The following is a 24681-nucleotide window of genomic DNA, read 5'->3' as shown; positions in this document are numbered from 1 at the left end:
TGATGGGCAATTGGTTGGAGGAGCTGGTCAGTGAGGGCTGAAATTCTTTCAGTGGGGGTACAATAAATAGCCACAATAAGATGTCCAGAATTGTTGGGTTTGTGTATTTTGGAGCATTTAGAAGATGAAAGAGAGTGCTCGTGCACATTCCACCAGACAGTGTTTGTCTCTCTCCCCACCCATACACTGCCATCCCTTCTCTTCCCTGCCCCCTCCACATTGCTACTTGCATCCCACATGCTTTTGCATGCCAGCCCAAGATGCTGTAGTTGGCAGTAATGTGGGTGTGTGGTGTGCTTGCTTGTGTGGGTGATTGGTGTGTGTTTCACTGATGAAGGTTGTGGCCAAAAGCTTTGTGTCTTTTAATTGTGGTTGTCTGCATCTTGATGTGCCTTCTTTATGGTAAGTACCAATATGTCTTTTCCCACATTATTAATACTCTGCAAACCACTATAAAATGCTGGGCGAGAAGTGCTTCGTACCAAATTAATAATTTTTTAATCTCATTCTGTTGACAGGGTGAGGAAAAAAAGTGTGATCTAACACTCCTGCTCTCAATATGTACACAAAATTTTGGCTAAAATTGCATTTTTCTCAAGAAATCCAATTGCAGTCTCTTAAAACTTAAAGAGCAGGAAATCAATATTTTTATGTACTTAACTTTGAATAATCAATGCTGATGGTAATCGTTGTTCATAATTAATCATCATTTTTTTCACTGTAGGTCCTGATTTTTGTCAATTATATATAAATCATGGGGGAAAGGTTTTAATATTTCTTAAAATAAATTTCAGCATCCAAACTTCATAATTTCTTCATTTATTAACAAGCCTTACCTCCAAGATGATAAATGACATGCAACTGTCTGATGATCATTTAACAGCTGCCTGTAACAACTCATTGTCCCAAAACTGGTCTTTATGTAGGGAAATGACAGTTGACACTTTGTCCAATATTGTTGTAACCTTAATTCATCATAATTTACGGTGAGGAGGGGTTTAAGAGATTTTAAATGTGAGAACATAGTTTGAGAAAATGAATAACATTTTCTTTTGTGCAAATTTTTATCTTAAGTTCCGTAATTTCTTTAATTTTAACAAATAGCTTTTTTAAAAAAAATGGTTATTTTAATTGTATAAATTCAGTATTTTAGGTGCCTGTAATTTGTGTTATTTTGAGCAAAGAACAGTTATATAGAGGGCAGCAATGTGCTAAGTCTTTACATTGTAAACACTTGATTGTGTCATTTTAAAGGACGTGGTCATTAATTAAATTAAAACATTTTACATAATGTATAAAGAATCTGGATCACAAGAATGGATCGTTGTACTTCCAGACGTGAACTTCCTCATATGACTGAATGAGAACATACAGTGTCCAGTGACATTTCTGTCAAAAGCCTGAATAACTACCTTTTGCAGAGTGGGCTGCTGTGAGATATGCAGGAAGTGTGTCAGTGAGGTTCTGGGAAGTACTGACAGGCATGTGGAACAATGCCAACTCTAGTACCTTGACCAACTGTGCTACGTTTCTCAGTTAACGATCCAGGGCACAAACAGCCCGATTGAGATGGCCCCACAGATTCTCACTTGTGTTTAAATCCAGAGAGTTTGAGGGTCTGTAGAGTTGTAGAGTACAGTAAACTAATCCTGGTGCTCTGTGAACCACACACATAAACTGAAAGCTGTGCAGCGCATTGCATTGCTTGCTGGTACATGCCATCATTTTGAGGAAAAGCAAATTGCTTGTAGGGCTAGACATGGTCCTCAACGATAGATTCATCTTGTGTTGATCCATTGACTTCTAGAATGACAAGATCACACAGATGACCTGGACACATCTCCATAGCAGTTGTTCATCCCTGTCATCTATGGCCCATGTGCACCACAGCTGCATGTGAACAGTGTACAAACTTAGCAATTTCTGCATAACGATGATGACTTCCCTGTTTTCCATGTCCCTTTGAAATGTGTTATATATCCGTCACTGTTAATAATGCCACCTCTCATCTGTGAGTCGTTACTGCATCTTGACATTGAACATAGGTGGTGCTCACCTTAATGTGACTAGACTGTGTGTATGTAGCTCCCCAACCAGGCATTGCTGATTTAATCCGCTTCCCATACCCCAAAAACTTCTTCTACCCCCCCCCCCCCCCCTCCTCCACAATGCAACACACCAGTTCTGTACACTCATCCTGTAACATTTTTGTCAATCTTTCTGCCAAAACTCTGATCGCTGCAGAAGTCTCAGTACTTTATAAATGCCTCACCTTTAACCCCAACCTAATTTCAAGCATGTAAAGGACCCTTGAGTGGAAACATTCCTTTGCCAAATAGCCTACTGACAACAGCCAACTAAAACCCCATACAGAACCTTGTTTAAAACAGTTCTGACCTCCCTCTGACTGTGACCTTCCTTTCCTTCCACTCAGTCATCCCCTTGTAATCTTTCAGAGATTCCTCTTAAGGATACCAGATACTTTTCTGGCTCAATATTATGTAAAAATCAACACCTATTTCTTTCAGGCACTGCATATGTTTTACAGATTTTTTGTTGATATCAGGTAATGCAGCACACTTTCTAAACAAATTAGAAGTATTTTGAATATTTTTGAACCTGCTTAGGGTTATTAAAAAATTACAAAGAAATTGATGCAGTTTTTTCCCAAAATGCTTCCTCAAATTGAGATACCATTTAATCCAATGTTATACATTTGAAGGAGACCAAATTTTTATCAGATATGCATGACATGATGGCTGAGGTACTAGACCTATTTAATTCCACCTATTATGTATATTACAAGGGTAAAAAATCACATCTTATATTTTAAATTTTATAATTTTTTTTCCTAATAAAAATGTTATTTTTTCTATAATTAGTTGATTCTGCAATAAAGCTTAGGTCTACTACTTAATTATGGACTATTGCAAGTTACAGAAAAAAATTAGAGCAGTGCTTTATAAAAAACTTTAGGAAATATTTATACCTGAATTCTGAAAAATGTAACTTGCAGGAAATTGTGAATGAAGATATAAGTCCAATTAAACTGTGCCTCAGAACATTGCTGAAGCATAGTCTTCATCCTGCAGCATTTCTTCAAATCTTCCAGTTTCCTCTTGGCATTCCTTTTAGCACTTCTTTTCTTTGGTAACTTGGAGAGCGAATCTTTCAGCTTCATGCACCCGTTGTCTGTCACACGCAAGCAGTTGACCTTCCATATTAGAGCCACATTTTGTGCTTAAATTTCTCAGGACTTCCAAAGTTCCTATCTCTCCATCATTGAAACATACCACTGCATCTAGTACACAAACTTTTAATGTATTTAGTCCTACAAAAACATTCTTGAGTAATCTGTCCCATATGCAATGGTTGAAACTTTCATTTGTATTCTGAGTGCCCCCATGAAGACATTTACTAAGCAATACAGGGTCACAGATGCTCACATAAACAACAAATCCACTACAAACAGCATCATTATTAACACAAAAATTTGAATCGCCAGGAGGCATGCAATGTGGGAGTTTCTTCGCTGAAGAACTGATACATAGGTTACTTTCAACAGTGAGGCTTGCTTTGTTTGTGGAATGGTTACTACGGAATTTCCTTTTATTGAATTTCTTGATGTGTGGCATAGTTCATATTTGTTGCACACTAAAGGATATATACTTCCACAAATATTTGTAGCACTTGGGAAACAAACATTCAGTAACACGCGAACAAACTGCTTCAGTGAAACAAAAGTAAATACTAGCAAAGATAATCATTTACAGACACTAGAAACCTGCACTGTTATTGACTTATACAATGTATCATATGTATAATCGCTGAAAACAGAAAGTTCACAGTTCTTTTCGAAATAATACTGGTTTCTGTAACAGAAATAAAGGGGGTTCGTGGCAGCATACATGACCTTAACTTTAAAATTTCATATTATATTATTCGTTACAGTCAACTTTGGACTACGCTAAGCATCAGTCATTTTAAAATTTCATATATATAGGTCATTTTACATTTGAAACCCTATAATGTATATATCAATGTAATCATGAAAGACTATAGAATTTAATAAAGCCATAAAAAATCGATTTTTCCACCATTTATAAGTACCCTGTATCCTTAACATGGCATCACCTTCCTTTCCTGAATCCCTCTCTGGTGAGTCCACCATCACTCCTATAGAACACACTGCTCTTCTTAATCTAATAAACAATCCAAACATTATCATCCTTCCAGCAGACAAAAGATTCCACCACAGTCATCTTGTATCACAGTGTCTATGTGGCTAATGGTCTCCGCCAACTTTCTGACATCTCTGCATATAAACCTTATAACCATGATCCCATCCCAGAAGTTGAACATGACCTCAAGGAGCTCCTCATCGCTCGAAGTCCATCCCAAAACCTAACACCTGGATACATGGCGTGTTCAGAAAGGCCATAAGGACAATCAACATTGATACCGGCATGTTTACTCTGGCATTTGAGGGGGATACCTTCCTACAGAAGGTGAAACTATGTGTTATCAGTGTGTCCTGAAGCCATACATCCCACCACCCATGATGTGTTTTTGGTGTTGTGTTTTTGGTGTTGTGTTTTGGGCACGTTTTCCTGCTGTACATTGGACCGTTTAGGTGATGAATGTGGACACCCACTCCCTTTTTGGAGCCCCTGTGTACTACCACCCATATATGTTATTGTCATGACCATCACTCACCACATTCATCAGGTTGCCCTGTTTATAAGAAGAAAAGGAAGATACAGGAGTATAAGATCCTTGATTGTTTAGCCTACACTGAGGCTCGTCAGAAATGACTCTTCATCCTGTGTGTAGGATATCTAACTTTGCCTCTTATACATACTTTCTCCCTCCTCCCTTCTCCTTACCTCAGTCCTGACCTCCGATTCCTTTCTCTCACCCCAGTCCTGCCCTCAGATTCCTTTCTCTCATCCCTGCAGCTCCAACACCCTCCCCACCCCGTTCAGGCTGCCACCATCCCCCCCCCCCCCAACCTACACAGAGAAATATCCCTCTTCATCGACACCTGCCAGTGATGGGGGCCACCTTCTGGGAACACTCTCCCCAGTGTCCCCTAGACCGGAGGCCTCTCTCTCTCTCTCTCTCTCTCTCTCTCTCTCTCTCTCTCTCTCTCTCTCTCTCTCTCCCTCCCACCCCCCCCCCACCTCTCTTACACACACACACACACACACACACACACACACACACACACACACACACACACACAAAAATCTGTTCCAGATCTCGCTGCAGTCTGCCCTCTATCCAGGCCCTGCCCTCCTCGACCCATGAAAGAGAAGAAGAAAGAATGTACTTCCTGGGGCAGAGCTCCTCCAATGCCCTGAGAGGTGCTGTTTCCCCCCGGCAACCTGAGTCAGACGAATGTTTTTATGATGTCACCCCATTCTTTTTGGTGATGGATGGTGACACTGTAGTGTGACTGGTTTCGGCCTGTTCGTCTCCCATTTGGATCCCTGTTTTAAGCTTATTCCGTAAAATTGTAAAGGATACTACAATCACCTTCTGGAATTAATTCCTTATTTCCTTTTACTCTGCAACCAGTGTTGTTCTCCAGGAATCTTATTTTACTGATGCTTGCTCACTGCACCTTTGTGGGTTCTGTGCTTTGTATCAGAACTGGCTTGGCCCGTTAAGGGCTTCTTCTGGTGGCGTCTGCATGTTGGTCCTTATGGACATTGTTAGTACATAGATGTCTCTTCATATTTAATTGGAAGCAGTTGGCATCCAGGTCCACTTGGACTCTATCTCTCTCCTGATAGACCATGTATGCTTACTGCCCTAACTTCCTCCCTTCAGCAAATACCTCCTCCTTGAGAATTTTAATGCCCATCACCCCTTGGGAAGAGGAGGGGCAGTGCTTTTTCATATAGTCAAGGTCTCATAGACCACCTTTTGTGGACCACGTCCAGTGCGTTCTTAATGATGTTGCCCATTTCAGTGCTGCTTATGGCTCCTCTGCTGTAGATCTTTTGTTCACTTTCCATCCCCAATCCCTACATTACACTGGTTGCTGCAAGATGACCTCTGCAATAGAGATCACTTGTGACCACTTGCCATTGAGTCTCATTCCCTTCTCTCCTTCCAATGGCCGGATTACCGTGCTGGACTTCCCTTCACACTGATTGGTCTGTATACCACAAAGATGGTGTTTACCCCTCTTTGTCCGACTGTATTGACGAAGTCGTCTATGACATGTCCTATACAGTTACTCTTGCCGCTGCCCCCAGGGGTTGCCCATAGCTCGTTTGTGAGTATGTGTACGGTGTGCGCGGGTCCCTGAGCTATTGCAGCCTTTCTTCTTTTCTGGGCTGCCTTACCTTCCTTCTTCCTTTCCCTTTGCCCTCCCTTTCCCCCATGTTTATGTTGGACTGGCTATCCTCCTGACTTTGTTTCTTATTGTGGTATTGGTATGTTTGCTTTGCCTCCTCCCTTTCGCTTTTATTTTTGGTCTCCCTTAGAGGTTTGACCTCCACCTTTAAATTTGAAATCCGTAGTGTGCAGCAGATGGGGAAGAACTGCCTCCCTAGTGTCCTTGGCTTGGGTATCTCTCCCCTCGTCTCCCCCCCTCATAGTAGGGTACAACTTGCAACTGTTGCCTTCCGGACTAGCCCCGTGATAGCCTTCTCGTAGAGGTGGGGATTCCACCGCTGCGAGTTTTGCGCCAACAACAGCTGAGATCTTACGCGCTCCACATTCGCTGCACCCCTAAGCACCGTAATTATGGTCTCCTTTATCCAGACATGGATATCAACGTCCTGCGGCAGCGAGCATGGTGTGGGTTTACTATGACTGCCTGCATTCAATCACACTTTTATGAGCTCCAGCGCATCCTGTACTGCCTCTTTTCTCCACTCATGCACGTACCCCTCTGTGGTGCATCTCTCAGCCACAGCTCTGTCTCTCCATCAATTAAAAGGATTCTGTCCCTCCAGAGGCCCTTCGCCACCAATTCTACTGTCTCCTCAGTTCATTCCAGGGTTCAGAAGTGATTTATACTGATGGCTCCATGGTTGCTGGTCACACTGGTTATGCTTACACCTCTGCGAGACCACATGGAACTTTGTTCCTTGCCAGACTACTAGTGTTTTTACTCCAGAATTGGTAGCCATCTTGCGCGAATTAGACCATGTCCGCTTCTGCTCAGGACTGTGCTTCACTATCTGTAGTGACTCCTTGAGCAGTTTGCAAGCTATTGGCCAGTGCTTCCCTCACCACCTGTTGGTGATACCTATCCAGGACTCCCTTTCTCTCCTTGATCAACGTGGATGCTCTTTCATTTGGACCACAGGCCATGTTGGAATCCGTGGCAATGAACTTGCTGATCGACTGGCTAAATTGGCTGCTAATGGGTCATCTCTTACTATTGGCATTCCGGAAATAGAACTTCAATCAGCATTACGTCATCAGGTTTTGGCACTTTGGAATGCAGAATGGCACACTCTTTCTTCGCCGAACAAGCTCAGGCCGATAAAGGATTCTAAAACTGTGGTGGTCCTCCTTACAGGCCTCTCATAAAGCCTCTGTCGTCCTTTGCCAGCTCCCCATCAGCCATACTTGGCTGACTAATGGTTATCTCCTCCAACATGAGGACCCCCCTCACTGTTGTTGTGAATCAATGTTGACTGGTTCACATCATACTGGACTGTCCCAACTTAGCCACCCTGCGACGGACTTGTAGCTATCATGACTCGCTACCCCTGGCGTTAGATGACAATGCCTCAGTGGCTGATCTAGTTTTACGATTTCTTCATGATGGGGTTTTTATTGCTTTATTTAAGTGTGGGCCTTTCAACCTTATCGGTGGGTGGAGGGGATGGCAGACTGTCTTGCTCCCACCTTTGCCCCGATTGAACTGGCTTTGACTGAGCTTGGTGGTTCATCCCCACCCTCTGCCTTCCCACTCCTTTCTTTATAGGGTCTGTTTTATCTTGAGTGTCTATCTTGTCTACCTGTGCTGGTTCCTTCATGCCCCTGTTATTAGTCACTTTCTTTCCCTCCTCTCTTCTTCCAATTTATTCCTTCCTTCTCTGTCAATAATTTGTAATTTTATGGTCATTGTAGTTCCCTCATATAGTGTGAGGTTTTATTGGTTTAAGTTATTCCAAGGTCGGAGGGACTGATGACGGTGTAGTTTGGTCCCTTCTCCAAACGAAAAAAAACCCTCTGCCCCGTCACACACCCCCTCACCTGCCATCTCCCATCCCTCCTGCGGGTCCAAGGATTAGAACAGGCCTGAAGTATTCCTGCCTGTTGTAAGAGCCACCTAAAAGGAGTGTCACAAGTTTCGGCCTTTATGTGATGATCCCCTGTAGGGTTTGACCTCCGTTTTTCACAATTTTCCAGAAGAGGGAGCCGATTGAAAAAGGGCACCTTACATGGTGCATTGTGTCCATCGTGCATTGAGCTCTTTAGCACACTTTCTTGTCGTCGCATTGCAGTCCCACCCATTCTCCATCTCTTGGGCGAAGGCTCCTTCCTTGTTGCATTTTCCACCATTCACTTTACAGTGTCACTTTCTGTGCCGACAATGACCATGGACTTCTTAGCCCCTCATATTCAGCACGATAGCTAGTCCGTTGTGGTGGGGCCTCCATGTACCCTGTTGGTTGTAGCCCTCTGACAAACACAGGGATTGCTCTGCTGATGCTTGCGCCATTAACTCCCCACATATGCCAAGAAGTAGATGTCCGTAACCCTGGGACATTGGGACTTCTGGCAATGGCCATCCAGCCAGGTGCCCTTTGCTGCAGCTGGGTGGCGCCCATGGGGAGGGACCCCGGTCAGAGTAGGTTACATCATGGCGGATGACACGCCATGAAGCGTAGTATGTCATCTCTTGCTGGTGGTCTGCCGCCAGCAGTCTCCAAGTGGGCAAAGTCTAACTATGATGCCAAGAAATACGATGCCAAGTCATACCACTCCCTGGCCATACCTTGGGAGGAACGCCATGCTAAGGATGGCAGTGAAGCTTATTTGCCCCAGTACCTCATGTGTATGACAGTTGATGAGGAATCTTTCATGTCCATGAAGCCTCAGTTTTATGTGGAGCATTTAGAGGTCAAGTTTAGGGAGGTGGAGGGCTTGTCCAAAATGCACTCTGGGGTCGGTTTTGATAAAAACAGCTTCCTCTGCCTAGTCACGGGCATTACTCACTTGTGGCAAGTTGGGGGATGTTTCTGTTACCATCACACCTAATAAGAGCCTAAATATGGTCCAGGGTATTATATTTCACAGGGTTTGCAGTCTTACGATGAGCTGCGCGAGGTGTTCATTTTGTCCTGCGCTTCCATCGGAGTACGAGGGATAACCAGGTTACCGTTACTACCGGATCCTTCATCTTGTCCTTCGAGGGTGACACATTGCCTGAGAAGGTTAAGGTGATTGTCTACCATTGTGACATCAAGCCATGTATCCCTCCCCCGATGTGATGATGGAAGTTCGGCCTTATGTCTTCCTGCTGTACTTCCAGCCTCACCTGTCAATATTGTGGATGTCCATAGCATTCCAATACTCCATGTGCCCCGCTTCCCACCTGTGTCAGCTGTGGAAAGTGTCATTCACCTTGCTTGGCAGACTGCAGGATTTTATGGAAAGAGAGGAAAATCATGGAATATAAGACCCTGGACCAACTGACCTACACTGAGGCTAAGAGGAAATTCGAGCGTCTACATCCTGTGGTTATGACCTCCTCATATGTCGCCGCTACAGGAACAGTCGTGGCCCCATCAGTTCCTTGAATTCCTGTTGCCTCTCAGAACTGGGGGATTGCACCTGCCCCCTTGATGTTAGGGGGCACTTCCCTCCTTGTTGCTCCCACCCTACCTACTTCAGCCCTCCATGTTGCTCCCTTACCACCTACTTCAGGAGCAACAGCCCCCCAACTATCGGGGATCTCAGTCCCCAGTTCTGAGCCAGAGAAGCGTAAGGCTTCTTCGTCTCCTCTCGCTATGAAGGGTTCCATTGGGTCACTCCCTTCCCAGGGTACTGCTAGTGGGAAAGATGACACTCGCCAATGGCTGAAGAGCCCAAAAGCAGTTGGTCGTATTGCTTCACTCATCCTCAGTCCTGGAGAGTAATTCAGTGAAGTCCTCCCAGCCAGGGAAACCCAAGAAACAACAACAGAAATCAAAAAAGAAGACCTCAAGAACAAGGTACTTTCAGTGGCACACACACCACCACTACCTAAAAGCTCTGGATCTGAGGAGGGGATATAGACTACTCAGGCAAAAAGTCGGTGGCAGCAGGTGACCCTGAGGCATAAACTGCCTCATTGAATGTTCCATGCCTTCCCAGTCTCGTGATGATATCATCCTTCAGTGGAATTGCGGTGGTTTTTTTCCACCGCCTGGCTGAGCTGTGGGAGCTGTTAACCTTTACACCTGCTTTCTGCATTGCCCTCCAGGAAACCTGGTTCCCAGCAGTGCGGACCCCTGCCCTCCACGGCTATAAGGGGTATTACAGGAACCGTAGCGACTATAATAGAGTGTCAGGTGGAGTTTATGTTCTAAACTCAGTCTGTAGTGAAACTGTGCTGCTTCAAACCCCTCTTGAAGCTGTGGCTGTCAGAATACAGACGACACAGGAAATAACTGTCTGCAATGTATTATCTTCCTCCAGATGGTGCAGTACCCCTGAATGTATTAGCTGCACTGATTGAGCAATTCCCTAAACACCCATAACACCTTGTGGGGTGACACCGTGCTTACTGGCCGAGGCAGGGATGTCAGAACTCTACTGTCTCAGTTCGACCTCTGATGACTCCTAAATACTGGGGCTGCTGCACATTTCAGTTGTCTCGAGGTAGTTACTCGGCCATTGATTTATCAGTTTGCAGCCCAGGACTTCTCCCATCTGCATAGTTTAGAGAAACCTGGGATGGATGGGAGACGCCAAATGGCTGCTATAATGAAGCAGCTGTTTAAGTCATTTCTGTTGTTGTGTGCAGCTTGTTCGGCAAATGGAGGGTCAAGTTTGCAGTTTTCCACAGTTTTGCATTGGTCATTCATGTGAGTAGACAGCTGATTACTTGCCATGCTCACACTTTTTTCCTCGATATATCGATCTCAAAATCGCAATATCGAATGCTGATATTTTTTTCATACTTTTCAGTTAATATTTCAAATTGTTCTTTTGAAATTGTAGTAGAACATAATTCTACTTTCACTGTGTGAAGGAATCTTACAGCTTTGAGCTTTCATCGTGTCCAGTCTTTCTCTTTGACTATGCGAAGCAAGTATAGGTGGTGCAGAGTAGTAGTCCAATTTGCACTTGGGAGGGGAGGGGGGGGGGCAGGAACAACAGTTCCAGTCTGAAGAATTAGCACACCAGTTGTGTTAAAAATGTCTTTTAATGTAACTAGTGTGCTATGACTTGAGTTACTTGACTTCTTTCCTGTTGGATCATAGGGCAGCAGTAAAGACCTTCTATCTGGTTGTGTTGGCAGCCAAACATTTTACTTCACTCCATGTTTTACCAGCTTTCAGAGCTGCTTCTTCCACTGTTATTTTCCGTGTCTTTTTCTGGTGGCCACGTCTATGTGTTCCTTGTGGTTCCAATCCAGTGCTGCCTTATCAACAGCTCCTTGTTTGCGTATTATGTGACCAGTCCACCTCCATTTTCTTTCCTTTTTGTTCACGGATTGGTCGCTGGTTTGTCATCTCCCACAATTCGTCATTTGATACAACATCTGGCCACCTCACATTTATAATTTGCTGAAGACCCTGGTTTATGAAGACTTGCAGCTGGTTTACAATCATATTTGTTACCTTCCACGTTTTGCAACTATACAGGGCAACTGACGTTACATTGCTATTGAACAAGTGCAGCTTGGTTCATCTCGAGATGTTCTTATTACGCCAGACGGGATACAGTTGTACAAAGGCTGCATTTGCCTTCCGTATCTGACTGTTTACATCCTCCTGGCCCCTCCAGCTTTACAGATGGTACTTCCTAGATATGCAAAGCAGTCTACTTGTTCCAATTCCTTTCCATACACTGTCAGCTTCACTTGTTTTTCAGATCGCATTCTCATTTCCTTAGTTTTCTGAACATTTATTTCAAGTCCTGCAATTTCTGCTTCCTCTTTCAGTCTTTCCAACTTTTCTTCCATGTCATGCAATCTTTGCGAGACCAGACAGATATCGTCAGCAAAGTCAAGGTCTTCAAACCTGTCTTGCATTCCCCACTGAATACCTCTTCTCCTACCATCAACAGCTCTTTTCATTATGCTGTCCAGTACCAACAAGAATAAGGTAGTTGATAGAATACATCCCTTCCTCACCCCAGCATTTGTTTGGATAGATTCAGTAAGTTTCCCATTGTGTAGCACCCTGCATTCATATCCATCATACATGGCTTTAATAATATTTATTATCTTTGATGTTATTCCATATTCTTCCAAGGTATGCCACATAACTGTCCTATTAAGAGAGTCAAATGCCTTTTCAAAATCAATACATGTAAGGTAGAGTGTGTTCTGCCATTCTGCACTCTGCTCAAGTATTATACACAGTGTGTTGATGAGATCAACACAACTTTTGTGCTCTCTAAACCCAGCTTGCTCTTTTCTCAGTCATGCCTTGACTGGGCCCTTGATACAATTTAGCATCAATCTACAGAGTACTTTACTTGGTACAGATAGGAGGGTGATGCTTCACCAGTTATTACAGTTGTTAGTATCCCCTTTCTTTGGCAACTTAATAATCAGCCCTTCTTTCCAATCCTTTGGTGTTTTCTGTTCTGACCATATCTTCTCAAACAATGGATGCAGTAGATTTACAGTGGTGTCAAATGTCTGCTTTTAGCACCTCAGGTGCAATATTATCCATTCCTGGAGCCTTCCCATTCTTTATCTGTTTGAGAGCTATTTTAATTTCAGTCTTATTCGGTGTGTTTACATTGATTCTGTCACTGGCATCTGGAAAATTCCATTGCCTCTCCCTCTCTTCAGGTTGCTCTCTGTTTAAGACTGTAGAAAAATGTTGTTTCCAGCTTTTAAGTTGGTCTTCTTCTGTCGTCAACAGTCGACTCTCCTTGCTTTTTACAGGTCTATTCTTGTTGAAACCTGTTGTCCACAACATTCTAGTGATGCGGTAAAATTCACCTCTTGCTGCAGCTCTCTCTGCTCTTAGGGATTGCTCATCCACCCACTTTCTCTTATCATTCCTCACACTGCTCTTTATTTGCACCTATAGTAGGAAGGCTACAGCGCAAGATGATCATGGTGGAACACAGGACAACGTGAAGAGGATCAATAATTGGTGCAGGGGCTGGTTGTTGACTGAATAGAAACAAATTTAATCAAAAATCACTGAAAAGTTAAGTCCTAAGATTCCATGGATTAACTTAAAGGAACAAATGGAAGTGCTGTATAATGACCACATAAAACTAACAGTAGGAAAAGCAGATGCCAAACTGAGATTTGTTGGAAGAATCGCAAGGAATTCATCCACAAAGGAAGCAGCATACAAGCAACTTGAAAAACAATTATTGAATATTGCTGACTAGCAAGGGAACCATACCAGATTGGATTAAAAGAAGAGACAGAGGAGATCCAATAAAAGGCTACATGTTTTCTTATTGAGCCATTAAGTAAGCATGATAGCATTACAGAGATGATCAGCAAACTCCAATGGCAGACACAAGAAGAGAAATTGACTGTTGTAATTCCGAGTGTGTCTGTTAGAAGAACAATTAGGTATATTACATGATACCGCATATCTCTCATGAAATGACCGCAATGAGAAAATAGGATAAATGACTGCTCGTATGGAGGTTTATCAAGTCGTAATTTCCATGCACTATTCGTGACTGGCATGTGGAAGGTGGGGTAAATGATAGTGGTTCCTGAAGTACCCACCTGCACATGCCATAAGGCAGTTTTGTGGTATAGATGTAGATACAAATGTTTAATCCATAACTGCATGCCTGTTTTTTGTGTGAATGTCACAAGTTGTTTTTATTGAAAATGTTGTCCTTCAGGCGCAATTTGGAGGGAAAAATGGGAATATTTTCCACAACATATATATCATAAAACCAATTTTGTGTTGAATATTACCAAATTTAAGGATGTGAGGTAACAGTTGTCATGTTTTAACAGTAATAATTGCTAGTATTTAACTGCTTTTTTGTCCTACATACCGCTCAACAACGTGTTTCCTCATCAGGTTGTGAAATTTAGATCATGAGGTTACGTACATCAGCACATTTGTGATGTCCATAAAATGAAATAGAAAAAATGCATTAGACTGTGGTTATTCATCTTACATTAAAATCATTGACTTCTGTCGGTAGTTATCCCATCTCACACAGCACCAGGCCACGTCCTGCTAATCTGCTGTGGGCTCAAAGTGTGTTGAGTTGATGTTTCTCCAGAGGTCTGTAAGTTGCTGTGAACTGACACATCCATGGTATTACTGCGTAAATACAGCTATTAGATCAACCTTAACGATATTCTACTGGTCACCTACTTTTTCCAATGATGGTACTTGGGTGTTTATGATCCTCAGCCTCTATCTGCTGCTTTGAAGAAGTATGGCAAATTTATAATTTTGCATCTGCTTTAAGATGATAATAAAAAAGCCATTAAGAATCTCATTCTGTTGTTGTTCACTGCACGTTAAGAATATTAACGTGTTCCTTTTCATGGATGGTTATCTCCAATTCTTCCAGGAAGTCTAGTTTTCATCCTTTCTTTTCTATGTCTAGGATTTCTAAGTCACTTTCCGTCCCTTTAAGGGGATGATTTGTAACAATTGATTTGTCATAGTTAGTCTGAATGCATCTTTCTTCTCCCCCTGTGGGTCTGGGGGTTGGAATAGGCATGAGGTATCCCTGCCTGTCGTAAGAGGTGACTAAAAGGACTCTCACACTTTTCGGCCCTATGAGTTCAGGTCCTATTCTATGGTTTGACCTGCCACTTTCAAACTTCTACAGAAGTGTGGGCCATATGGGGAAGGACACGTTACGTGGTGCACGAGTTATCCATAGTGCCCTTAGATTCAATCTCCTGAATCTTGTCATGGCTTTGCATCTCCACTTGCAATTCAACTATGGGGTGAGGACACTTTCCGGGGTATGTCATCTTCTTCCATTGTCTCCTGTCCTCTTTCGCCCCCATGACAATATTGGACTTCGCTGCGCCCAATATCCAGCATGGTAGCCAGTCCATTGTGGTGGGGCCATCATGCACCCATTTGGTGGTAGCCCCCTGACAACACGGATCGCACTGCTGATGCCTGAGATGTAAACTCCCCACGTATGCCAAGGAGTAGATGCCTGTCTTCCTGGGGCATCAGGACTCCCAGCAACAGCCATCATACCAGTTGGCCTTTGCTGTGGCTGGGTGGTGCCCAAGGGGAGAGTCCCTGATCAGAGTGGATGACCCGCAATGAAGCAGACTAAGTTATCTCTTGCTGGTGACTGTACAGCACCAGCAGTCTCTAAGAAATGACAGATCGAATACAGTACTGACAGGTATGACCCTAAATCGTTTCCCTCTGTCGCTACACAATGGGGGGAACGTAGGGCTACAGAACAGAGAGAGCCATATTCGTCTGGGTTTTCTGTTTGTAGCAGAATTGATGGGGACTCCTTTCTACCTATGAAGCCTCAGTTTTTTGTTGAACACCTTGAGGATAAGTCTGCAGAAGTGACAGCACTGTCCAAGATGTGAAACATTGCAGTCTTGATTCAGACAGCATCCCCAGCCCAATCCCAAGTGTTACTCATCTGTGATATTCCTGTTTCCGTCACTCCCCATAAAAGTCTCAACATGGTCCAGGGGATCATTTTCCATCACGATCTCCTCTTGCAGTCTGTCGATAAGCTCCATGCCAATTTAGAACGGTGGGGTGTTCATTTCATCCGGTGCGTTTACAGGGGACCCAAAGACAACAGGCTTGCTACTGATGCCTTCATCTTGGTCTTTGAGGGTGATTCATTGCCTGAAAAGGTCAAGTTGATAGTTTACCACTATGACGTTAAACCGTATGTCCCTCCCCCATGCAGTGCTTTAAGTACTGGAAGTTTGGCCTTATGTCTTCCCACTGTACTCTCAGTGTCACATGTTGAGATTGCGGACACCCATCACATCCCTATACTCCATGTGCCCTGCCTCCCATCTGTGTCAACTGCAGAGAACACCATTTGCCTTGCTCACCTGACTGCAGGATTCCACAGAAAGAAAGGAATATCATGAAGTACAATACCCTGGACTGACTGACTGACCTACACCGAGGGTAAGAGGGAATTTCAATGCCTACATCCTGTATGTATGACATCATCTTACAACAGTTCTAGCCCCATCAGCTCTGCCAACCCCAATCACCTCTCAGAGCTGGATGACTACACTTCCCACCTTGATGGTGAGGGGCACTTCCCTCCCTCTTGCTCCAGCACTACCTACTTCAGGAGCAGCACGCCCCCAACCATCGGGGATATCAGTCCCCTGTGCTGTGAAAGCATAAGTCTTGTTTGGCTCCTCTCGCTCGGAAGGGGTCCTTTGGGTCACTCCCTTCCTGGGTTTCTACTAGTGGGAAACATGACACCCGCCAATGGCTGAACAGCCCAAAAGAAGCTGGTCATAGGGCTTCACGCTTAGTCTCAGTCCTGGAGACTGAATCAGTGAAGCCCTCCCAGCCAGAGAAATCCAAGGATTAGCAAGAGAAATCCAGAAAGAAGACCCCCCCCCCCCCAAGACCAAGGGAATTACGCTGGCACCCACACCACTGCTGCCTGCAAGTTGTGCACCTGAGGATGAGGTGAAGATTCTGGCGTCCGCTGAGGACCTATGTCTCGTCAGACACTCACACAATGGATATAGCCTGTTTGGGAAATAAGTCTGTGGCAGCAGATGACCCTGAGGCATAGACTGCCTCATTGTTTCATGCCTTCGCAGTCTCAAGATCACGTCATCCTCCAGTGGAATTGTGGTGGTTTTTTCCATCACCTGGCTGAGCTAAGGCAACTGTTAAGCTTTACACCTGCTTTCTGCATTGCCCTCCAGGAAACCTGGTTCCTGGCAATGTGAACCCCTGCCTTTTGCGGCTATAGGGGATATTACAAGAAATGTAGCAAATATAATAGTGTGTCAGGTGGAGGTTGCGTTTATATCCTGAACTCGGTATGTAGTGAACCTGTGCCCCTTCAAACTCTTCTTGAAGCTGTGCCTGTCAGAATGCGGACTGCACAGGAAATAACTGTTTGCAATGTATATCTTCCTCCAGATGGTGCAGTACCCCTGAATGCACTGATTGATAAACTCCCTAAATCTTTCCTACTTCTGGGGGATTTTAACGCCCATAACCCCTTGTGAGGTGGCACCGTGCTCCCTGGCAGAGGCAGAGATGTCGAAACTTTACTGTCTCAGTTGGACCTCCGCCTCTTAAATACTGTGGCCGCCACACATTTCAGTGTGGCTCATGATAGTTACTCAGCCATTGATTTATCAATTTCCAGCCCAGGGCTTTTCCCACCTATCCACTGGAGAGCACATGACAATCTGTGTGGCAGTGACCATTTCCCCATCTTCCTGTCACTGCCTCGGCATCAGGCTCATGGATGCATGCCCAGATGGTCTGTAAGCAAGGCGGACTGGGAAAGTTTCACCTCCGCTGTCACTGTCGAGTCTCCCCCATACAGGAACATTGATGTGATGGTTGAGCAGGTGACTACAACAATCCTTTCTGTGGCAGAAAACGCGATCCCTTGCTCTTTAGGGTGCCTCCAGCGAAAGTCAGTCCCTTGGTGGTTGCCGGAAGTCGCTGAAGCAATTAAAGACCATCGGCAAGCTCTACAGCAGCGTTACCGGCACCCTTCCCTGGAGCTGGGTAGCAGACCCCAGCAGGTATTACCAGTATTAACATAAATAGCGTGTTATCTATCTTCGCAATCATAATAGCCAAGCACTTTGCTGAGCACTATGCTTGAGCCTCTGCATCAGAGAATCACCCCCCAGCGTTTCACACTCTCAAATGGTGGCTGGGAGGGAAAGACCTCTCATTCACTACATGCCACAGCGAATCCTGTAACGCTCAATTTACAGAGTGGGAACTCCTCAGTGCTCTTGCGCATTGCCCTGACACTGTTCCTGGGCCAGCTCAGATCCACAGTCAGATGATTAAACATCTGTCATCTGCCTACAAGCGACATCTCCTTGTCATCTTCAACTGGATCTGGTGCGATGGTGTCTTTCCATCGCAATGGTGGGAGAGCGCTATCATTTGGGTGCTCAAACGCTGTTAAAACCCGCTTGATGTGGATAGCTATTGGCCCATCAGCTTCACTAGTGTTCTTTGTAAGCTGCTGGAATGTATGGTGCGTCGGTGATTGGGTTGGGTCGTGGAGTCACGTGGCCTACTGGCTCCACATCAGGGCGGCTTCCGCCACAGTCGCTCTACCACTGAGAATCTTGTGTGCTCGAGTCTGCCATCCGAACAGCCTTTTCCAGATGCCAACACGTGGTTGCCATCTTTTTTGATTTACAAAAAGTGTATGACATGAACTGGCGACATCATAACCTTGCCGCATTATACGAGTGGGGTCTCCGAGGCCCACTCCCGATTTTTATCCAAAATTTCCTGTTGCTTCGTACTTTCCGTGTCCAAGTTGGTTCCTCCCATAGTTCCCCTAATATCCAGGAGAAAGGGGTCCTGCAGTACTCTGTATTGAGTGTATCTCTATTTTTAGTGGCCATTAACGGTCTAGCAGCAGCTGTAGGGTCGTCCGTCTCACTCTCTCTGTATGCTTCTGCATTTCGTACTGCTTCACCAGTACTGTGTTGCTGAGCGGCACCTACAGGGAGCCATCCACAAGGCGCAGTCATTGGCGCTTGAGCTATAGCCCACGGTTTCCAGTTTTTGGCTGCAAAGTCGTGTGTTGTGCACTTGTGTTGGCATTGTACCATTCATCCGGAACCAGAACTTTACCTTAATGCCGTTCCACTCACTGTAGTGAAGACATATCGATTCTTAGGACTGGTTTTCAATGTCCGATTGACTTGGCTTCTTCACCTTTGTCAGCTTAAGTGGAAGTACTGGCAGCACCTCAATGCCCTCTGCTGCCTGAGCAACACCAACTGGGGTCCAGATCGCTCTGTACTGCTGCAGCTCAACAGAGCCCTTGTTCAATCCCGCCTTGACTATGGAAGTCTGGTTTATGGTTTGGCAGCCCCCTCAGCATTGCATTTACTTGACCCAGTGCACCACTGTGGTGTTCGCCTAGCGACAGGATCTTTCAGGACGAGTCGGGTGACCAGCGTCCTGGTGGAGGCCAGAGTCCCCCCCCATGCAGGTTAGGCGTGCACAACTGCTGGCCAGTTACATTGTACATGTTCGTAGTTCTCCTGCGCGTCCAAATTACTGTCTCCTTTTCCCACCCATGGCGGTTCATCTCCCACTTCGGCAGCCCAGGTCAGGGCTTCCAATTGAATTTCGTGTCCGATCCCTTCTTTCTGCAGTCCTTGCCTTTACCACCTATACTTGATGTTCATTCACGTACACCTCCATGGTGTACACTTAGGCCACGGCTTCACCTGGACCTTTCACATGGCCCTAAGGACTCAGTTAAACCCACAGCTCTGCGCTGCCACTTCCTCTCAGTGCTTGACATGTACTGAGGCCATGAAGTGGTTTACACCTGAAGTTCAATGGCTGATGATCACGTCAGCTTTGCGTATGTCCATGGAGGACATATTGAACAGCATTCCTTGCCTGATGGCTGCAGTGTTTTCACTGCTGAGCTGGTGGCTATATCTCATGCTCTTGAGCACATCTGTTCATGCCCTGGGGAGTTGTTTCTTCTGTGTACTGACTCCTTGAGCAACCTACAAGCTATCGATCAGTGCTACCCTCGTCATCCTTTGGTAGCGACCATCCAGGAGTCCACCTGTGCCCTGGAATGGTCCAGTCATTCAGTGGTGTTTGTGAGGACCCCAGGTCACGTTGGAATCCCAGGCAACGAACTTGCTGATAGGGTGGCCAAACAAGCTATGCGGAAACCACTTATGGAGATAAGCTTCTCTGCAGCCAACCTACATTCAGTACTACACCACAATGTTTTGGGGCTTTGGGTGACAGAATGGCGTAATCTCAGAACACACAAGAAGCTGCGTGCTATGAAGGAGACTACGAATGTGTGGAAGACCTCCATACAGGCCTCTCGAAGAGACAGTGTGGTTCTCTGTCGGCTCTGCATTGGCCACGCTTGGGTGACACACGGCTACCTCCTGTGCCATGATGACCCACCTCAGTGTCGGTGTGGCGCCCGGCTGACAGTGGCCCATATCTTGTTGAGCTGTCACTCTTTGTCTGCCCTGCGATGGACTCTTCAGTTACTGGACTCGTTGCCATTATTTTTAGATGACAACACTTCATCATCTAATTTAGTCCCTTTGTGTTCTCCATTTTAATGCTTTTAGGCTGGATGTTTTAATGTGTCGCAGAGTGGCTGGCTTTTCCTTTTTATTCTTGTGGTTGGCCAGCCACAGTCATCTGCTTTCTTGTTTTTATCCCTTCTACCTGTTTTCTTTTCCTGTTTTGTCCATAGCAATGGTGGTTGTCCTTCTGTCGCTCTTCTATTCTCCTGTTACTGTGCTGTACGTCTCTCTCTTTTCTTCTTCCCCTTTGGGTAATTATTTTACCGTGAACAAGGGACCAATAACCTCGCAGTTTGGTCCTTCCCCCCCCCCCCCCCCCCCTCCTTTAAAACAACCAACCAACCATCGTTCTTCATGTTCCTTGTATCTTATCGAAAATGTTGTTCCTGTCTTTCCAGCATACTTTTTGTTGCTAGATGTGCATTATATTTATAAATTCCCAATGTTTACTATTTATGTATCTTTTCACAAAATCATACTTCAGGTTATACCTCACTAGATCATTCTTCTGAAATGCGGTTTGGACATTGTTAGGCTTAGGAATGTTCTCAATCTTTTGCAAGACTGCGCCGTAGTATGGCATAGGGACCATTTTCATTTTTTCTTTTTGTTTATTCTTCCTATTCTTATTATTCTTGCACAGTAATTTATTAACAATATATACTTTGGAACCATTGTTGACCGCTATCTTCTTAATGATTAGTTCTTTCATCTCATTGGCACAATGACTATCCTGTCCACTAAGCTACAAAAAGCAGCCTCTTCATAAGACGGGATGGCATGAATCATTGAGAATAACAGTGTCTGCTGTTGTCAGTTTTCTGTAAACATTAAAATTGTGATTATTGCCCTACCTTTTAATGTACAAATCAAGGCATTGTAAATTGCTGTTGATTTCCTGCTGAGCTGATGAACTCAATTTTTGGTGGGCATCATTGAACTTTTCATTATTTCTTCTATATTGTCATCAGTATCATCATCAAACAATAATGTATTGTCTGCATAATGTTTATAATAAACACTTTACCCAAAATGGTTTTGTCAGACTTTAAAATTTTATCTTTTGGGTCACTGATAAATATGTTAAAGTCCCTGAAATGCTAGACACTATTGCCTAAATATAAAAGATGATTGAAAGTGCAATAGTTAAAACTCTTAACCAGCTGTAAAAGTACATAAATTCAGTGGTCTCTTGTCTTTGAAACCTTACTATATTTAAGAAAGTTCCTCTGATTATCTCAATTGTTTCTTTATCTAGGACATTGATGTATGAATTCTTAATGTCTAGTGAAACCAAATAGGAAGAGTGAAAGATAGTTTTTCTATAATTTCATTTATCGGAGTCATACTATTATGCACCGAATATTTGGTATCATAGACGTAGATTTTTAAGAATTTGGTCTAGCAGTCTAGGTGTCTTATAGGCTGGGCTATTTCTATAGTTTGCTATTGGTCAAATTCGGTAGTTAGCCTTAAGTATTTTCAGCTATGTGTAGGACAGAAAACAATTGAATGCTACCAATTAGCGTTATTAAAATTTTTTTATTGCCTGTTCAGCAGTACAGACAAGTAATGTTTTAATCTGTATGACTGTGTACTGTTGCAGATTGATCGACAGGCATTTGAATACACGGTTAATCAGTTGAATGCCATATATGCTGAAGCTGAGAAAGCTGGATGCAGTACATATTGTAAAGGATGCATGGCTTGTCTTACAGCGTACCTTATTTACATTTGCACAGAAACACATTATGAAAAGGTAAAAGAAAAATCTACTTCTTTAGAATGTATTTGCAGTCAGCTTCTTTGTCATGAGTACAATATAAAAATGACTGACATGACATTTATTGTACATTGTAACTACATGCTTTTGGACTTTGTGACAGCTCTGTGAAATTAATATCTGATTCCTCATGTCAGATAAATTCCTTTCTGCAAATAAATACATACTATGCAAACTACTGTGAGGTGTGTGGTAGAGGGTACTTAACACAGTATCACGTTAGGCTTTTTTCCCATTCCAGTTGCATTAAGGAAGAATGACTGCATAAATGTGTCTGTTTGTGCTGTAATTAGTCTAACTTTGTCTCCCTGATCCTTACAGGAATGATGTGTAGCAGGTTGAATAATATAGTTAGATTTTTCATTTGATACTGGCTCTTTAAATTTTGTAAGCAAGCTTTCACAGGATAATTTGTATATCTTCAGCAGTCTGCAGGTTAGGTTCTTCAACATTTTCATGATGCCCTTCTTTGTATACATTCAACATCCCCTGTTAATCCTATTTAGTATGAGTTCCACGCACTTGAGTAATATTCTAAGATGGAACACAGTTAATGGTCTCCTTTATAGATTGAGCATGTTTTTTCAGTATTCTGCCAATGAATCAGTCTGCAATCTGTCTTACCTATGTCTTATCTAATGTGATCATTCAATTTTGTGTCTCTACAAATTGTTACACACATGTATTTGTATGTGTTGGCTGATTCTCTTTCTATGAGACTTACCAAACAAAAGCGCTGGCAGGTCGATAGACACACAAACAAACACAAATATACACACAAAATTCAAGCTTTCGCAACAAACTGTTGCCTCATCAGGAAAGAGGGAAGGAGAGGGAAAGACGAAAGGATGTGGGTTTTAAGGGAGAGGGTAAGGAGTCATTCCAATCCCGGGAGCGGAAAGACTTACCTTAGGGGGAAAAAAGGACAGGTATACACTCGCACACACACACACATCCATCCACACATACAGACACAAGCAGACACACATATATATATATATATATATGCTTGTGTCTGTATATGTGTGGATCGATATGTGTGTGTGTGCGCGAGTGTATACCCGTCCTTTTTTCCCCCTAAGGTAAGTCTTTCCGCTCCCGGGATTGCAATGACTCCTTACCCTCTCTCTTAAAACCCACATCCTTTCGTCTTTCCCTCTCCTTCCCTCTTTCCTGATGAGGCAACAGTTTGTTGTGAAAGCTTGAATTTCGTGTGTATGTTTGTGTTTGTTTGTGTGTCTGTCGACCTGCCAGCACTTTCATTTGGTAAGTCACATCATCTTTGTTTTTAGATATATTTTTCCTACGTGGAATGTTTCCCTCTATTATAACTATATATATATGTGGATGGATATGTGTGTGTGTGCGAGTGTATACCCGTCCTATTTTTCCCCCTAAGGTAAGTCTTTCCGCTCCCGGGATTGGAATGACTCCTTACCCTCTCCCTTAAAACCCACATCCTTTCGTCTTTCCCTCTCCTTCCCTCTTTCCTGATGAGGCAACAGTTTGTTGCGAAAGCTTGAATTTTGTGTGTATGTTTGTGTTTGTTTTTGTTTCTGTCGACCTGCCAGCACTTTCATTTGGTAAGTCACATCATCTTTTTTTTTTAGATATATTTTTCCTACGTGGAATGTTTCCCTCATAGGATACTACTATTGTTCATCTTGTGAGGTGCATAATTTCAAATTTCTGTACATTCAAAGAAAATAGCTGATCTTTACACCACTTTTTAATGTCATCAAGGTCTGACTTAATATTTAAGCAGCTTTTTTTGTGACCGTACTTCATTATAAATGATTGCATCATCAGCAAAAATTCTGAAGTTACTGTTAGTATTGTCTACGAGATGGTTCATATACAAAATGAAAATCAAGGATCCCAACTACTATCCTGGTGGATGCCTGATGTTATTTCTGTACCTGTTGTGACTCTCCACCTGAGACAATTTGTTGCATCCTCATTACCAAGAAATCCAGAGTTCATTCATAAATTTACTTTATTGCATTTTTTAAAGTAAATGTAGATGCGGTACTGAATCAGATGCTTTTTTTTTTTTTTTTTTTTTTTAAGTTGAGAAATGCTATGTTAACCTACATGCTTTGATCTATGGCTTTCGGGGTGTCGATAGGAAAGTCAAAGTTTGGAATCCATGGTAGTTGGCTTGGAAGAAATCATTCTGTTTGATATATACTTTAAGATTCTGCAACAAATGGCTGTCCTGGATGTTGCTCAGTGTCGATGTACTGAATTGTGATATTGGCTGAAAAAATAAGGGGTGAAAGTGCAGTACTGACAACTGTAAATGATTTAGCCGACAGATGCACAGTTGCCTTTCACAGTTCTGTACTTTCATTGTTCACAACGCCCCCCCCCCCCCCCCCCCCCAATATTACACAGTTATATGGCCAGTGCACTATTGTTTAACTTTCGATAAGCCTCATTAATAGGTTGCAGGCAAACATCCACATACTGCTACAATAATTCA

At 43.6% G+C, this 24681-nt stretch overlaps 1 protein-coding gene across 2 annotated transcripts in view; it reads left to right on the top strand.

The window, feature by feature from the left end:
• LOC126253262 (golgin subfamily A member 7) overlaps nucleotides 1–24681 on the top strand; it is a 137622-nt gene that overhangs the window by 29900 nt on the left and 83041 nt on the right. For both annotated transcript variants that reach the window (XM_049954472.1, XM_049954471.1), the window contains exon 3: nucleotides 22020–22172. In XM_049954472.1, the coding sequence (XP_049810429.1) occupies nucleotides 22020–22172 (153 nt within the window). The remainder of the gene's footprint in view (nucleotides 1–22019; nucleotides 22173–24681) is intronic.

This window comes from Schistocerca nitens, chromosome 4, assembly GCF_023898315.1.
Source record: "Schistocerca nitens isolate TAMUIC-IGC-003100 chromosome 4, iqSchNite1.1, whole genome shotgun sequence".
Lineage (NCBI taxonomy): Eukaryota > Metazoa > Arthropoda > Insecta > Orthoptera > Acrididae > Schistocerca > Schistocerca nitens.
Note: the sequence above shows the minus strand (reverse complement) of the source record. Positions and strands in the feature narration are given on the sequence as shown.